Source organism: Maylandia zebra, linkage group LG1 (genome assembly GCF_041146795.1).
Source record: "Maylandia zebra isolate NMK-2024a linkage group LG1, Mzebra_GT3a, whole genome shotgun sequence".
NCBI lineage: Eukaryota > Metazoa > Chordata > Actinopteri > Cichliformes > Cichlidae > Maylandia > Maylandia zebra.
In genome coordinates, this window is record NC_135167.1 from 1,884,954 (window position 1) to 1,902,453 (window position 17,500).

The 17,500-nt window shown below is 46.7% G+C and overlaps 1 protein-coding gene across 2 annotated transcripts in view; it reads left to right on the forward strand.

Annotated features, from left to right (window-relative positions):
• The first annotated feature begins 260 nt into the window (after positions 1 to 260).
• The window catches only part of adamtsl3 (ADAMTS-like 3), a 207,539-nt gene continuing 190,299 nt past the window's right edge, over positions 261 to 17,500 (forward strand). For both annotated transcript variants that reach the window (XM_014411197.4, XM_014411201.4), the window contains exons 1-2: positions 261 to 637; positions 1,847 to 1,950. In XM_014411197.4, the coding sequence (XP_014266683.3) occupies positions 1,885 to 1,950 (66 nt within the window). In that variant the 5' untranslated portion in view covers positions 261 to 637; positions 1,847 to 1,884. The remainder of the gene's footprint in view (positions 638 to 1,846; positions 1,951 to 17,500) is intronic.

The following is a 17,500-nucleotide window of genomic DNA, read 5'->3' on the forward strand; positions in this document are numbered from 1 at the left end:
CGTAGAACATGAATCTGCTTCACACATCAGAGTTAAATAAGGCATCCTGTGTGTGTGCGTGTGTGTGTGTCAGAGCAGTGACGAATGTCAGTCTGGATAAATGAAGCTGTGCTGTAGATGTACGTACAGTTAAAGACACTCGAACAGCTGCAGCTTTTCCTGAACTGAAACTCAGGAAGAAAAAATTAAATCTGCAATAAAAGATATTTTTTGAGACGCTGCCCCCTGGTGGCGAAAGTGAAATTCTGCAGAGGGTGACTGCAAAAAGTACCTTTAACACCCCCCACCCCCACCCCCAATTCACATACACGGGAGGGTTGGGGCCACAGGTTTTATTTTGAAAGTCCAGAGCGGAAGCTGCAGCTTTCGTGTACGTGCTGCTTCACGCTGGTCCTCGGCAGTGAGAGCGAGGCAGGCAGGCTGCACGCCGCTAGGAGCCCGGAGACACTTTCCCGGAGGCACGGAGCCCCGCCGCGCGGCTCTCTCGGTACTTTGGGGTCGTTTCGGTCTCTGCTTCGGGGTGTGGACTCGGGGCAGACTTGGCGGGACCGGATCCCGGTGCGAGGCGGACTGGAGTACCCCCGATGGTGCATCTCCACAGGAGCGCATAGGAGCCCAGGACGAGTCTCCCCCGAAGGTAAGGTGTTCGTTTCCCCCTTCACGAATCCACGCGGCGCGGCTCAGACGCGTCCACGCGCGCAGGTCGCTCCCACGTCCGCCCAGCCGGGCTCGCGCTACTGATGCGCGCAAAGCCAGCGCACAGGGCGGCCGTGCGGACGCGTCGCTTCGCGGTTAGAAAGTTGGAAAGAGTGCGCAACACTCCCGCGCGGAGGGGCGCAAATGCGCAGGTGAGTGCGCCCGTGTGCGCCTGAGAGAGCTGCTGCTTCAGTTCACAGACACCATCACAGCAGCTGCTGGGATTCTCCATCATTATTCATTTTCTGCTGACTGCGGCTTTATTGGATGTTCTGTCCGCAGAGCTCAGCGTGAGTTTGCACTCATATCTATTTAAGAAGCCGTGGCCGAGTAACCCGATGCCAGCTTTGAACCGCAGAGATTTTATGGATCGATACGTTTGTATTACAAGCAGCTTTGTCTAATTCCAAATTAATTATGAGGCAAAGTGAGAAAGTGGCTCCGCAGCCGTACGGAGCGCAAACCGTCCTCACTCTGTGCACCGTAATTAGTTGAAATGATCTGTGTGGCGACAACACAAAGACAATAACAAATCGAGCGGAAGTGATTATTTCCTTCACAACACCGAGGCTCCATCTGATAAGAGAAGTAAAACTGTAGTTAGGTGGAGGTTTAAACGGAGTGACGTAGAGTTAAGCTGTACAACAACGTCAAAACATAGACTGTACATAAAAGATGGGTGTAGGCCGGGGTCTCGTTGCAGAGGGATGGAGGGGGACAGTAACTGTGCTCCTGTATGAGTGTCCCGTGTCTCTGTGGTTACTGTGGCCGGAGTCCTTGCTCTGCAGCCACGGGGAGCCACAGAACCGCAACTCCCATCATCATCATGAGCAGCTGTAGTCTGTGGAGTCTCTCCAACCAACCGTGGGTTGAGAGGATTGAGACGTGAGAAAGGAAGGATCTGGGCTAACTGGTTAGCGGCAACTAAATTTTCAAAATAAGAGCAAAAAGACTGTCATCAATTTCAGTGAAATCATAAAAATGAATAGAAGAATGTCCCGATGTAAAGTCTACATTGTGGGAAACACAGAGTGTTGTGGATGAAATTGTGGGGCCCACAGGAAGGTTTTGCCCTGGGGTTTGTTAGTTATTTAGCCCGGCCCTGTTCACTGGTAGTTGCTGACTGCTGCTATTTCCACTTCCTGTACAGGTTGGGCACAGAGACCCCGATTTGGGGGGCAAACCCAGATGAAGATGGAGTCGTTTACCTTCTGCAGGACTGTCCTCATCTTCTTCATGTTTCCATGTGTCCAGGTAATGAAAGCAGTGTGGACAGAGTTCTACTTTTATTCTACTTTTATACAGTCATCACCCTCACTGGGCCACAAAAACATGGAGCCAATCAGAGCGGAGAAAGTCAGGGTTCAGACGCGCTGTGCACACAGCCTCTGACGTTAGCTCTGCTGCTTAATTCGAGCTGACCCGTCCAAATCAAATAGTTTGCACAGGTCGAGAGGCTGCCGGGCAGAGCGGCGAGCCGGCTGCAGTCTTTGTACACGAGCACGAGCTGGGGTAAATGTCACCTCCTTATATGAAGCAATTGCGAGCGCAGGATTTTCTCTGGCAAATATAGTAGCTGGTTAATCCCTGACAACAGGCTGCTGTGGACCCGGTGCTCTCCATGATCAGCTCTGCAAAGAGGTCTTTATTTGGAACCCGCTGGCGTGTTAGCGAGAGCAAAAACAAACACATTGCTGTATTTTTTACTTTGTTACCGAGTTCCCTGCTGTGCCTGAACCCTTTAGGGAAGAACAGATATTTGTTCCATCTATTTTCAGGGCGCTGGGACTTCAAACCTTGCAGTGTTTACTATTGATCGCTTTGCTATTCTGGTGAACTGGAAGTTTAGATTTGAAGGCTGAGTCAGGCTGCTCATCGAGACAGATGCAATTTATGCTTTTATGTTTTTAAACATAAAATGAAGCCGATTGAATAAGAAAGAAACGATGCAGTAAATGCCGTAAATGTTGGTGTAAAATGGTGAAAATCAGGAAAAGTCAGCCGGCCTGTGCACATCAAAGCCTTTCAAGTACCTCCAGCAGCATGACTTTTTAAATGTTTTGTAGGTGGAGCTGAACTGGAGGCAGTCGCAGTGTCTGTACAAAAGAAAACCCAAAGATTTATAAATATGTTAAGGTTTAATGTGCAGGCTGGTAGGTGGTGCAGAGGACTGATGTGCTACCTACAGCACTGCTCACGGCTTGGGCATAAAATGCAGCAGTACAAGATGTGAGCTGTGACAAACAGGACAAATTCTAAAGTGATGGATGTCTAACAGTTAGAAGCTAAACTGCTGCATGTGTTGGAGAAAGTTTACAGTAAAAAACAAACGTGCCATCGTCAGTGATCCAAACACAAATGGAAAACTGAAGCGTGAGGAACAGCCTGTGTCGCTTACAGTAGGTTCAGATGCTGCGTGACGGCACAATGACTTCTTCAGCTACGTGTTTAAATGGCTCTCCTCCGTACAGCCAGCATTCTGCTTTTTAATGTTCGAGTGCAGATGAAGAGAACAGGCGACACTATCCCACCTTAGTGGAGTCTGTAGGTTACTCAAAGGGTGTGGATGTACTCTGCTCCATCTGACCTCCATAATTAGATCTCACATGTGAGCAGACCTTTGGTAATTTAATAAATAACATACAGAGTTATTAAGGTGTTGATGGATGGATTCATGGACTGATTCATGGATGAATGCATGGAATTGAATGATGAATGGATGGACAGATGGGTGGCAGACGGATGGACAGATGGACAGATTCATGGATGAATGGATGGACGGATAGATGGGGTGGCAGTAAACCAGAAGGTTGTTGGCTGCTCTCAGTCTGCACGGGCAGGAGAGTGACCCAGGTTTCCCTCCGATGCGTCCTCGGGAGTCTGGATGTGTGAATGTTGGTTAGGAAGCACTGAGATAGAAGCAGCAGTCCAGAGAAGCTGATGAACGTAAAGCTGAGATTCTTTTTGTTGGCTCCCTGCAGATGTTCTGCTGTTATTGTGTCAGGGCCGCTTTGTTCACCGCCAAGGATACTGTCATTGTTAGAAACGTGTGATATATTTTGCAGGGTCCCCATAATGCTTTCCCATTAATTCTGGATGACAGAGGCATGTTACGATTGTTGACAGCTTTAATTTCTTTCCAAAATTCAATAGAATCATTCTGCTGCAGCTTTCTGGTCCTGGAAGTTACCCTCGTGCTCATTGTCTCAGTAAAGCACACAGCATATTAATGTGATGATCATTAATAAATTAATGTACACCATCAATCAAAAACCTCTTGTGATTTTCCAAAATGTGATGTCAGCAGTTTGGGACCCAAAAATTTCTCACTTTTTTGTTTCTTCGACTTTATTTGGGGTTTATGTGAGTTTTGTTTTTCGTAGTTTGAAGCCTTAAACTTGCATTTTGTCTCGAGGCCAGCAGGGGGCGAGTCCTCTTCCTGTAAAAAATAAGACCGATAGCGTAGAAGCGTATGGGAAAACGTCCCTTGGTCCTTCTTCAGTCCTGTTAGCGTCAGAGAGGATCCAGCGTTTGCTCAGGTCATTCAGTTTCAGGAAGCTGGAGACCGTCTAAAGGCTTTAAGACCCAGTGGGTGACGTCAGGGTGGACGCGCATTGTTACTGCTCTGGTCTTCCCTTTCACATCATTGTCCTTCCAGTCAGGGTGTAATTCTCGCGACCATCATACTCTTCTTTATGCTCCATTTTTATGACTTTATCAGATGAGATACAAACTGTGCTGACAGCAACATCAGAGAGAGCGGCTGTTCCTGATTAATACATCAGCACATTTCCAAATGAATTTGTCTCTTTGCTGTCAGTGGCCCGTGTCCGACTGATTATTATCACAGTGCTTTTTCACCATCTGCTCCTTTATCTGAGTCTGAAAATACACTCAGATCTGCAAAAATCCCATAAAAAGCCGACAGTGCTCAGCGCAAACCTGCTGCTGCTGACAGGATCTAATTAGTACCACAGCTGCAGGACTCTAATGTGTAAATAATAAAGACTGAGAGATGTGTGAGGTCCACAGATGCTGGTTTTGTATTGAAGGTGCTTTTAGCAGAAGGTAATCGATGACGAGCTGACACGCCGTTATTGCAGAGTAATGTTCAGACCATCTTTTATCCCAGGAAAGCGACACAGTCCCGGGTGAAAAACAACAGCCTGTGGGCTGTCATTGTCCTACACTTGGATTTATTTTGATGATTCACCATCCAAATTTCTATAAACGTCAGTACAAACTGCTCTACAAATGCATCTGGCACTGTTTGGAGTCAGCTGATATGAGGGATTGGCTGCAGACTGCACTGATTGGTGATTTGGTGTCTTTGGAGCAGCAGATGGATGAACCCTCTGAGAGAGGCCCAGGTCGTACTCGTGGCTCTGTGACCACGTTAGCCGTGCGATCATTTATTCTCTCTGCTAAAACTCACCGAACACAAACAGATCGTCAGAAAATGGATCGAGTGTTGTGAAAATGAAAGTGTGTGGTCACACTTTGACACCTGAAAAGTACCCAAAAAATGAGCTTGATTTGATGTTTTTGTATATGATACAAAATTAAGCTACTGTGGAACCACTGACGTCCAGCAGAGGGAGCAGTGAGTCAGTCCCCATAGACTCCCATGTTAAAACTTAGCCTGATACACAAACTGCTTGGTCTCTGTGGATAATTCCCTCTTTATAACAACTGCACAGTTTATTTAACTCGCCAGTTTAAATTATATTAAGGCTTAAAGTTTGTATTATTAGGGGCGTGGCCTCTTTGACTGACAGGTGGATGGTGACACAGGTGGCTGAGCTGGGCCTCTGGACTGTGTTTGTGCTGTTGGAGCATTTTGATGCCCCTTTACAGTCTATGGATGCAGCTAGCTAGCATTAGCTGATAACGCCTCACAGTCTCATCGTCTGTTTTGGCTCCAGAAGTCAGTGGTTGCAACTGTAACGCTAACGTGGGTGCAATATGTGTCAGCGGAGGCCCTGGCGGACCGATCCCCGGCTACCAAGACTAACCCGTGTTACCTATTTCAATCTGTTTGTCAGTTACTTCTGGTTAACTGTGTTAGCTGTCCTTCTCAGACCCGTTGGTGTTTCTGTTTTCACATTAGTTCAGCTCATCTTCACTACAGTCAGACGACAGACGTGATCAGTCTGTTTTTTAAACGTGTTTCTATCAGCAAAGGTTTTTTGTGCTTTCTGTATATGAATCAGTGGCAGTGTGAGTTTCAGTGTGTGGGTCAGTGCAGAGAGTGCACAGGTGTGTTTGAGATGTTGATGTTCCACAGACTGTGAGTCTCGTTTCTTTTCCATCTGCCAGAAATAAAAAGTTTCCGTTGTGAAGCTGACTTTTTAAGGGAAGGGTGCAGGAGCAGTTTGGGTACAGTGGATGTAAGGTGGGGGCGATTGGCTGTAAATGAGACTGGGGGTGCTGGCGGCGGAGGGTTGGTGCACGCTTGGCTGGCTGCATGGATTATCACAGGCAGATGTGGGAATCACAATCACGGCTGATTGCCTTTCACTGTCCGGGTGTTTCTGTTGACGTGCTGTAAGATTTAGAGCCTCAGCTGTTCACAGACCTTTTCCTTTTCCTGGGTTTGACCTAACGTAACCCCGTCTCATCACTGATACTGTGCAGCACTTTGTTTTGTAACTAAAATGCAATGGGGGGGATGCAACAATAGAAAGACAGAGCTTTGGGGGGGGGGAGGAGAAAGTAAAAGAAAAAGTGACAGAACGAGCGCCTGCTGGTCTGCTTCCTCGGGGCCCGGTCTTCCTGGTACCAGCCTCTTCCTGTCATCCTTCAACCTCTGTGTGGGGACAGCTGTTCAAATGCAGCTCACCTACATCACAAACTCTGAGTTTTTCCACCTCTCCCACCCTCACCCACACCAGCTTCCTCCCTCCAGCCCCTGTGCTCACAAACAACAACCGGACGAAATCACCGAGCCCTTTCTTTCACCCCGCTCTGAAAACAGCATTGTCTGTGATGCCAGCGAGCTATGAGGTATGGCTGTGAGGAATGCAGTTTGCTGCTGCCATTGTGTGTAGAAATGATGACAGAGGTGGAGGAACTGCAGAGAGGAGCCGAGGACTGGAAGGAAAAGGGCACAGAGGGAGAGTCCGGCTTGTTATAGCGCGAGGTTTGGGAGAAAGCTTCGTGAGTACACTTGTCTCTCTCCCTCCACACCTTTGCTTTTTCTGAACCCACTTCACACCATAAATGGACAGACGTGGAGCTGAGGAGGAGGCAGGGTCCGAGCTCGTCTTTTAGACTGAGAGGAGAGAAAGTGTGCTGTGTTGTCATCGCAGTTAAACTACATGCTCGCTTTTTACATGCAGCTTTAGCAACTTTGCACTCGGCTGCAAACCACATCAATGCAAGCTGAAGGCTGTCGCTCGATAGAGCGGCAGAAGAACTATTTCAGTTCAGCTTTATTTACACAAAATCACAACAGTCGCCTCAAGGAGCTTTATACTGTAATAATACAATAATACATACAGAGAAAAAGCCAACAATCATATGACCCCCTATCATATCATACAGCCATCATCCTGTCTTCCTTCTCTCACCCCAACCGGTCGCAGCAGATGGCCCCGCCCCTCCCTGAGCCTGGTTCTGCTGGAGGTTTCTTCCTGTTAAAAGGGAGTTTTTCCTTCCCACTGTCGCCAAAGTGCTGCTCATAGGGGGTCATATGATTGTTGGGTTTTTCTCTGTATGTGTTATTGTAGGGTCGACCTTACAGTATAAAGCGCCTTGAGGCGACTGTTGTTGTGATTCTGTATAAATGAAACTGAGTTGAATCTGAGAGAGGAAGACAGGATAGAGACATGCTGTGGACGAGAGCCAGAGATTAATAACAAGGATGATTCAGTGAAGAACTTCATAGCACCCTCCACAGGACACAAAACACCTGCAGACTGATTTGACAAACTCCCACCCTCAGGTGTCCTCGGTAAGGTGCCCCAGTGTCCCACTGGAGGTTCTACTAAGGGAGAGACTCCTCTGCAGTGCCCTGAAAATGGAGCACGCACCCCAGTCCTTCCTAAAAAGGACCACCATAGTTTGCCTCCAAGTTTTAGTCCATTAGGACTGAAAAAGCAGGTAAAGATAGAATATCTGTGTCTCAGTGTTCACCACAAATGTGCGATCGCCTCTTGGCATTTACTCTGTTTGCAGTCCTGTGTGTGTGAAAAGAAGCGAATCTTCTAAGAAGAAGATGAGAATTTGATATTTAACAGCTGCATAATAAGCAAAGCTGAACTTGGAGAGGCTCTGGAGCTGCTGGTGTGCCAGGAATCCCCAGTTTGCAAAGCCTAACGAGAACAAAACTGTCTGCGACCCGAGCCTGCGGAGCTGCTCTTATCACGGTGTACATCAGGGATGGGTTCATGGCTCTGCATGAGCAGGGCCTCTTTAAGCGCCGAGCGAGTCTCATGAGGGCAGAATGTTGGAGAGCTTTGATTCGTCTGTGCTGTGGGGAAGCAGCCGACACCAGGGCCTGTGCTGGGGTTGGTATTTCAGTAAACTTTGACAAATTAGAGTCCATTAGATCCTCGCTAACAATAGCGGCAAAGCTAGGAGCAGGCTTTCAGTGTCAATCATCCCACCTCCCGTCCCCCACACTCTCAGAGGCAGCTCTGTTTAAAGGAAACCCAAACCCGGAGCAGGAACAATTAAGATATCCATCTGGAATAATGAAATTTTGACCATGCGGTCAGCTGTTATCAGCATCAGGGTTCGGGTCATTATTTATCCGCAGCGTGGTTCGTGTTTATTATTCAGTAGTGGATTCATTACGACGGGAATGTGGTTATCTTTTCACGTCTTTCTGCTCAATTGAAGTTCTGGGGTTTATTATTATTTGACCTCCTTCCTCCCTCTTTTCTCTCCTTCCTTCCTGGCTGGGAACCGAGCCAGTTCACGTGTGGCTTTATTAAGTTTCATATTGTTTTTTACCTTCGCCGTTGACTCGTTAACCTGCGGTGTCCCTGACCGCTCTCTGCTCCGCTGCCTTGGATTTATACCTCCTAAAGGAGCAACTAGAAAGCAGCTGCTTGTAATTGCAGTGTTACAGATAAAGGTTAAAATCAGGGGATGCATAAATGTGTTTAAGTAAGAATGGAGAGCTCAGCAGAGCTGCAGAGCTTTAATAAAATGCACACGGAGGACGGAGAGCTGCAGCTCTGTCTTTCTTTCTCTTACAGCAACATGAAGGGTTAAAACAGTTCATCATCACTTTGTATTGAGTTGTAGAAACTTTTCCCTGTAATGGGGCATGTGGAGCCAAGCCACGCTAGCCAAACAGCTTCCACGGCACAGCACAGACACTCGATCCAGGTTTAGTCTCAGCACCTGTCTGTGTCACTGAGGGAGGAAACGGAGGGTCGTAGGACGGGCCAATCAAAAACCAGATTTGATCCCCTTTAAAATGTTTGGTGTAAGATTTGAAACGAGCGTTAAGGACGACTGTACTTCAGCAAATCAGACGCTACTTTCTGCTTATTTATAATTTCTGCTTTTGTGAAAGATGCTCTCAGCAGGTGAAAGGCGTGGCAGACACCCACCTTTGAACACGATAAATGGTAAATGGCCTGTATTTATCTAGCGCTTTACTAGTCCCTAAGGACCCCAAAGCGCTTTACATATCCAGTCATCCACCCATTCACACACACATTCACACACTGGTGATGGCAGCTACATTGTAGCCACAGCCGCCCTGGGGCGCACTGACAGAGGCGAGGCTGCCGGACACTGGCGCCACCGGGCCCTCTGACCATCACCAGTAGGCGGTGGGTGAAGTGTCTCGCCCAAGGACACAACGACCGAGACTGTCGGAGCCGGGGCTCGAAGTGGCAACCTTCCGATTACAAGGCGAACTCCCAACTCTTGAGCCACGATCGGCCTTTTTTCTAAGCAGACGTCGGCGAGCGTGAGGAAAAATGGTTGTGGGGCTCTGCTGATGCCACGCTTCTCTCGAGCAGCGAGCGAGCCGTAACCGTGGCAATAAAGACACGTCTGCACGTTTTCTGGCTCAGGTTTAACCACGCTGTGAACTTGGTGAGGTCAGCAGACCCCGTCTGTATGTACGCTGTGTAAATGTGACGTTTCTGACATCTTTGCAGGTGCAAACAGCTGCTGCTCGTTCCCACACAGCCCTTTGAAGTCAGGCACAAAAGTTCAAATCAAATACAACAGTTGAACCTGCTGTCTCAGATCACTGATTACACAGTAAAAACTATCCTGAGAAGCTAAAAATGAGCTTAACATCAGCGTGATGACGATGATGTTTGTGTGCACAGGTGAGTGTTTTAATCCCACCTGGAGCTGATAACCAGTTTGCTGCTTGAGACAGCAGAACCTGAGAAACTGGTCACAGTCAGAAACCCACTGTCTAACTAACGGGCCCTGCGTAGCTCACTGCATCAAGCGGGCGCCTGCGGGCCACATCATGAGAGCGCCCGGCCCGGGATCGGGTCTGCCCCCCCCTTTCCTGTTGATTCTTCCCTGTCAAAAAAGACCAGAAAGAAAATATTAAAACAGCAGCTAAATAATAAACATATAGCATTTAAGTATGAGGTATTTAAAGTAGTGTACTAGCAATACTGAGCAGGGATAGCTCAGTAGGTAGCGTGGTCGCCCCATCATTGGAAGGTCGGGGGTTTGAATCCACCGAATGACTGCCCTGCGCTACCCTTGAGCACACTGCTGCCCGGGCGCTGGGTTGGTAGCTGCCCACTGCTTCCCTGAGTGAGTGGGTTAAATGCAGAGGACTGCAAATATCTCCCACGTGTGAGACTATAGGAGGTTTAAAAACATAGTCGCTGTTTGTATTGTGATCAAGATGCTCGGGTGTTTGTCCTTGCATCTCTGCAGCTTTTTCAGAGTGTCTCTCACACACACACACACACACACACACACACACACACACACACACACATCCTCCTGGAGCTCAGGTTCAGTGTCAGCTCTGGTATTTCAGCTAAAGGTGAGGAGTGAAAAGATCCCTGTGTCTGCCCACACCACACAAACTGCCGTCAGGGTCACCTCTTCACCCCCACAGTTACATGCTTCGTGTGTGTGTGTGTGTGTGCTGATTGGGAGGAGGCTGAAAAGCTCTTTCATACACACAGTGTGGCCATTCACTCCCAGCCGTGAGCTCTGTTTCTCCCCTGCACCTCCTCTGCTCCAGGCCTCTGCCAGTCAGCTGGGCTGAATCTCTCCTCTTCCTCATCCTCTCGTTCTTCTGTTTATGTCTCCTCACTTTTTTTTTTCTTCTGTCTCAGGCCTTTTAAACGTCGGCAGCGACCTCTCTGTTTGCTCTGAGCTGAGTTTGTTGTGTTTGATGAGCAGTAAAAGCTCTCCAGGCCTCCCTAATAAAATGCTAACCTTTGCAGACCTCTCTTTAACGACACGTAAGGGGTGCACGCCGTTACACCGTGTCCTCATGGGACCCCACGCCTCCCGTGTGTGGAGAGCCTCTCATAATGGCACAAACAAACCTTCAGTGTCCCTGCAGTCAGTGCCTCTGATAAATGTGACACAGCCAAATAAACTTGTGTCACACCTTTAAATAACAACCATCTGCCTCTCTTCATTGGCAGTGAGGCGGTGGAGAGGGTGAGCAGTTTTAAATTCTTGGGGGTAACTGTGACCGAGGACCTGTCCTGGGGCAACCATATCACCTCAGTTGCACGGAAGGCCCAACAGCGCCTCTACTACCTGAGGAGACTGCGGAGCGCACACATTCCCAGATCTCTGATGTTGAACTTCTACAACTGTGCCATCAGCAGCGTTCTGACGTATGGATTTCTAGTGTGGTTCCCCAGCTGCACCAAGGCCGATCAGCAAGCACTCCAGCGGGTGGTGAAAGAAGCTGGCAGAATTATTGGAACAAGTCTGCCAGAGATCAGTAATATCTTCCCCACTCGCTGTCTGAGGAGGGTGCACAGTATCCTGCGGGACCAACATCACCCTGCGCGCCACCTTTTCCATCTGCTGCCCTCAGGGAGAAGGTACAGGTCTATACAGGCCAGAACATCCAGACTGGCCAACAGCCTGTATCCACAGGCTGTGAGGCTCCTGAACTCTCTGCCCCCCTCTCACGGACAATAACCATATCCAACTTCTTAATAGCAATGAACTGGTCTGCATTGGTGCATCATATCTTTATTCTCTTCCCCCTCCTGCCCCCCCCCCCTCTTTCTTAAATAGATAACTATCATATCTGATATCATATCTCACAGTACAATAATATTGAATGGGTTGCATTGTTGTATTTTGTCATGTTTCTCAGGTCTTTGTCTGAATTTCTACGAACATTATTGCTAAGGATTGTCTTATTGCATTGGAGTCACACTGGGTTAAATATGTACACTTGGGTTTTAAGGGGTATTTATTATTTTCTTCTTTTTTTGGGGTTGTATGGAAGCCCCAAACGCAATTTCATTGTTCTTGACAATGACAATAAATAAATAAATACTAAATACTAAATCCATGAATTTAAATTCTTCTAAAATACTCCTGCTCTTGCTCCTCACCCGCTGGTTTAGTGGAAATGCACAAGGAGAGGATCTCAAATGGGTGACAGAACAAATTTAATTAGGTACGGTTTTTATAGAGAGTCCCGGGCAGGGCGGGTCCACGAGGATCTCCAGGTTTCCCTTTAAAACATTCGTAGTAGCTCGTTTCATAACCCGAGCTCTTAATCGTTGGGATGGCGAGCATCGATGAAGGCCATCTTACCCCCGTCATTGTGACGGAAACCATCTACAAGCGGTACAGTTTTAAACCTGTGCTAGTCTGAGACTGCAAAAATAGCCTAAGACCTCCAGATGTTCATCACAGGATCTGCAGGTAACTCTTACAACATGAGCAGCAGAGGAGGAACGCCAGGAAAAAGCTTTAGCCGTCCAAAAAGAACATTAGAGCAAAACTGCAGTTTGCCAGTGAATATTCAGGCAAAGAGCTTTGGGAATAAAGTGCTGTGGAAAGATGGATCAAAGATAACGTGACCAAACAGCACTAACAGTAGACTTGTCTGATGCAGACCAAAGGCAGCTTTTCATGAGAAGAACCTCAAACCAGCCTCGAAGCATCGTGATGAGAATATTCTGACCGCGCGGCTTTCAGCCTTTCATGCAACAATTCTGCATCATGTTGCAAAGAGGAGGAAGATAATTTGAGGACATGAAAACTGAAGTGCCGAAAGTCAAAATCACACCACAAATAAAGCGAAGTAGCTCAGGAAGCATAAGCATGCACATTTTTGCAAACCAGACAAGCGTGGATTTATTTTTCAGAATATTTAATAATAGCTTCAGAAGTGAAATGAGGTGTAAGAACACAGCTGCGATGCAGTAAGTCAGAGCGATCATCGGCTCTCCACCTCAGCCTCTGTGATAAACGACTTCTTCTGCACCTCCATCTCTGTCTCGTTTGTCTCGACTGAAGCATAATTGGATTTTTTTTAGTTTGTCTAAAGAAAGGACCTGTGAGCTGCAGTAATCCTGCAGCTACTCTGAATATCTGCCTTTATGTCCAAAAGAGCAGAAGAAGCTTCTTTATTTGTGAAAATGTTGTAAAGAGGCTGCTTTCCCTGACTTACAGCTAGCGTTCGATAATGAGACCACGACGGATTTTGTCAGTCATCTCAGGGTGTTTCATGTTCTCAGGAGAAGCTCCCACGGTTATAGAGGGGACCTCCAGCGATCGGGCAGAAACCAAGCGTGTGTGACGTCTTCCATCGGCCACCGAAATCTCGCCGCAATGTTTTAAAAAGCAACGTTTTAGCTATTTCACCATTTTAAAAATGAGACGTGAAAAGCGAGGTGTGGATCTGACTGCCACTGTACGGTAACACATTCCTGCTGTATCACCTTTTTTAAAAGTCGCGCTCTCATCATGTTTTAATTAGTAAGACTTGAAACTTCAGACTGACACTGTGAGGTCAGCAGGAAGGTGTGCAGATCAGCTGAGCACAGGCTCATTTTCACATTTCTATACAATCAGAATAGGAACCAGAGGAGTCGCCCCCTGCTGGACACTAAAAAGAAAGCAGGCTGAAGACGATTGGCTTTTCACACCTGAAAGTTCACTCGTGATTCAGAGCAGCTGCTCTGAATTCAGTTCGGCCGCTTGGCATTCCTGTGACCTGCAGCGTCGGTCTGATAAGATGTTCCAGAAGGTTTGGTTATAGCTTTAAGTGGATCACAATGAGGCGGCGAGGGCCAGCTCGCCCTCAATTAATCCAGCATCTCTCCAGCACCCGCTCTCCCATGTGCTCTATTTATGGCTCTCTCCAGGGTTCTCATATCTTCAAGTATCTCTTAATTATCTGAAGAGAGAGCTGTGTTAGGATTCACTTAAAGTGCAGCGGAGGGTGTAAACACACACACACACACACGCTCACCTCTGGACTTTCTTCGGGTGATATTAAAGATGTAATCTGTGGCTGTCCAACAATGGCGTGTCCAGCGGGGTGGCCTGGGGGGGCACAGGCCACCCCCCCAACCAGACTGGCCACCCCAGGTGCCACCCCAAATGCAAAACAATAAAATTCAATCAAATATCAAATGTCCGATTATGTTTTCACGGTGACGCTCAGATATCCGAGTGTAAGTGAATGCAGCATCCTTCTGCGCTATGTGCATCACGTTAGCAAAGGTAGGAGAGCCAAGCACAAAAGACGGCACTGCAGGAAACAATTTTTCGGTGAAAGAAAATGAGGACAGAATAAATGTCCCGGTAAGTAATATTAAGTTTGTTGAGTTTAGTAAACTTCTGCGAAATTAGAATACCAAGGAAAAAATAACACTTAAAGAATTATTGCAGCTGATCGGCTTTTCTCTCTTGTTTGTTTATCGCCCACTTTGCGCCAGAAACAGGAAACTAGCAGATGTTGCGCTAAACAACAGCAGCACGTTTAAGCTTGATCAGCTGTTGTTAGAATGTATTTAATATTAATTTCTAGTATCAGCTGATGTTTGCTGGAGCCACAGCTGTAAAGCTGCTGGTCATGATGTCAGTTTGGATATGTGGTGAGAGGGAAACATGAAGATGAAACCAGGAGATGTCCTTACTGAATCATCAGAGCTGAACAGGTGATGGAGAAACAGGTTTACCTTTTAGGTGACATGAATGAGTTGAAGGGAAGTTATGAACTGTTTCTGAGAGACAAATAACACCAGGATCCTTTTCTAAGTAGCTGACAGCTGGTAACTGTGCAGGGGCGGGTCTAGCAAAGTGTTGCCAGGGGGGCAGGTAGGGCATTAACAGGGAGAGGTGGGGCGCAAAGAAATACTTTTCTTTCTTATTCTCATTTAAAATATCTAGCTTTTATTAAATAATTATCTAAATCTTACAACCAAAGTTTTTATCTGACGTAAAATGTATAGAAATCATACATATACCAACAAGACTGTACATCACTGTCACCACAGCGTTTGTTTTCATTCAAAGTCTTTATGGCTTTAATACCTGGTGGGCCGGTCTGTAGTCAAAATGCCCGATTTTCTGTCCCAGTCCAGCCCTGCAGGTTATACTGGCAGTGTCACCATGCCAGCTGAATGTATTTCATCATCAGCCAGTGCTGTTCTTTATCAATATTACCAAAGTTGACCATAAGGCAGCATAGAAAGTATTTACTTGCTTTCAGGTTTTATTCAAATGTTAGTCTTTTCAGTTGTTTCTCCACTTTTTTCCTGTTTCAAAATCAAACACCAGTTTGTGAGAAGATTATCTTCTTTTTTTAACAGGCAGATAAAGTTTTGCATTGGCATTGGCTAATTTGTCAATTGTTTGCTACAAATGTTCGTATTTTAATATTCAAAAATGTTTTTGCCCAAAACATATGTGCACTACATGTCAGTAAAAATACTATGCAAATATTGATGTCCTTGAATGCTGAGTAAACACTGACAAAGCACTGATTGTATCTCTTGTACTTTATCAACGCAGTATCTAAAAACTTTGCACCGTAGTGGTTAAAATCTCATTCTAATAAGAGTTAAAAGTGCATTTGGTTATTAGGTTTATAGGATTATTGAATTATGGTTAATGGTTGGTAGAATTTTTTTTTTAAAACATTATCTGCCAATTACATCTGCCACCCTTCTCCAAATCTGTGCCCCTACCTGGCCCCCCCAACAAAAATTTTCTAGACACGCCACTGCTGTCAAAGACTTCCTGGTGATGTGAAGATTAAAAGATTCCCTGCGTCTCTAATCTGGGTTAGCCTGCTGAAAGGTTTCCACATAGGGTTAATCTGGGTCCTGCTCAAATGCAGGTCAACAAGATGATAACATTTAATGTGATTTGGCTTGTGTAGAGTGTGTCGAGTGTGTAGTCCTTTCAAGCAAAGCAAGGAAATTGGCCATAATCCGTGCACTCCTCCTTATTTCCTGTTCCAGTCATGAGTGTTTGTATTGAACATGGCCGGCGTCTCTAATAACGAGGTCGGTGCATGTACTGTAAAGCTAACCCACGCAGCAGACGGGTCTGGCCCGGATCTGGTGTCAAGCCGGCACTGCTGGCTGACCTCTGGCGTGGTAAGTGGTATGTCATCCAGATATGGGCCAGGCCTGGCGTAGATGGCACTGTTTATGTGATGGCATGCCACATCTGGCCTGATTGTGGTTTGGGTTATGTGGCCCAGGCTCCTAGAAAACAGGTCTGGCCTGGATCCGGCATCAAGTTGGCACTTTTGACTGACTGGTGTCATGGCAGAGTGTATGTCAACCAGATGTGGGCCAGGTCTGGCAATGATGGCTCTATTTATGTTGGTATTTTCCTATTTTAGTTAGAAAACCCAAATGCCATGTTGCAATACTATACTGCTATGGTAGCCAACGTTTCAAATGCAGGTTGGACAGGTTTGTGAGTGTACACTTTATCCAAAACCTAGTGACGGTTTACTCATGTTTACCACCGGGTAGCTGTAGTTAAGGAGGTAGAGCAGGTCACCTACTGATCAGAAGGTTAGGGATTTGATCCTTGGCTGCTCCAGTCTGCATGCCAGGAGTGTGAATGTAGTCAGGAAACACTCAGTTTACAGAAAGTGTGTGAATGTGTTGTGTAGAGCACTTTGGGTAATCTGGGAGAGCAGTAAAGAATCAGTCCATTCACTGTCTGAACAGAGTTTCGTCATGTTACTTTTGCACTATTATGTTCCAGCACATGTTGTTATTACATGGCTTGATTAAGGCACACATTAGGCTGACATCTGGGGCCAGAGCTGAAACTGTTCTGGGCCAGCACAGGGCCAGCAGTGTGTCTGCAACTGGCCTTGTGCTGGCCCATGTGTGGGCCACCTCTGGGCCACCAAAGGGCCGTCATTCTTTGTGGTCTGTGGGCCAGATCTGGGCCATACCAATTTTGCTATGTGGGAACACTCTGAACTCTGTTTATCATTGTTTTTTTCTACTCTTACATCTGTGTGATGTCATAGAGAGCTGATATCCTGAATACGTCATCTCAAGCACATCTTATTATTCAAACCTGGTGTTTGGCATTCGGAAGAATGTTTGTTCAAAGCGGGACAGGCTAAAACTGCTCATTTCAGACCGAGGATGGGCTGCTGAGCTCGTAAAATCATGCAAAGCTATGATAGCAAAAACACAAAGTACACAAAGCTGGAAATGAGCAGAATAGGTCGACTTTAAGATACCAAAATGTGTCTGAGTGAGAGGCAGGTCAGATTGTGAGGACATCGCGCTCTCATTGGGTGATGATGACAGGTCAGTAACTATCCGTGATGCAAGGGGTGGATCTAACTGACCGTAGTGACAGGGCAACAACATTTTGT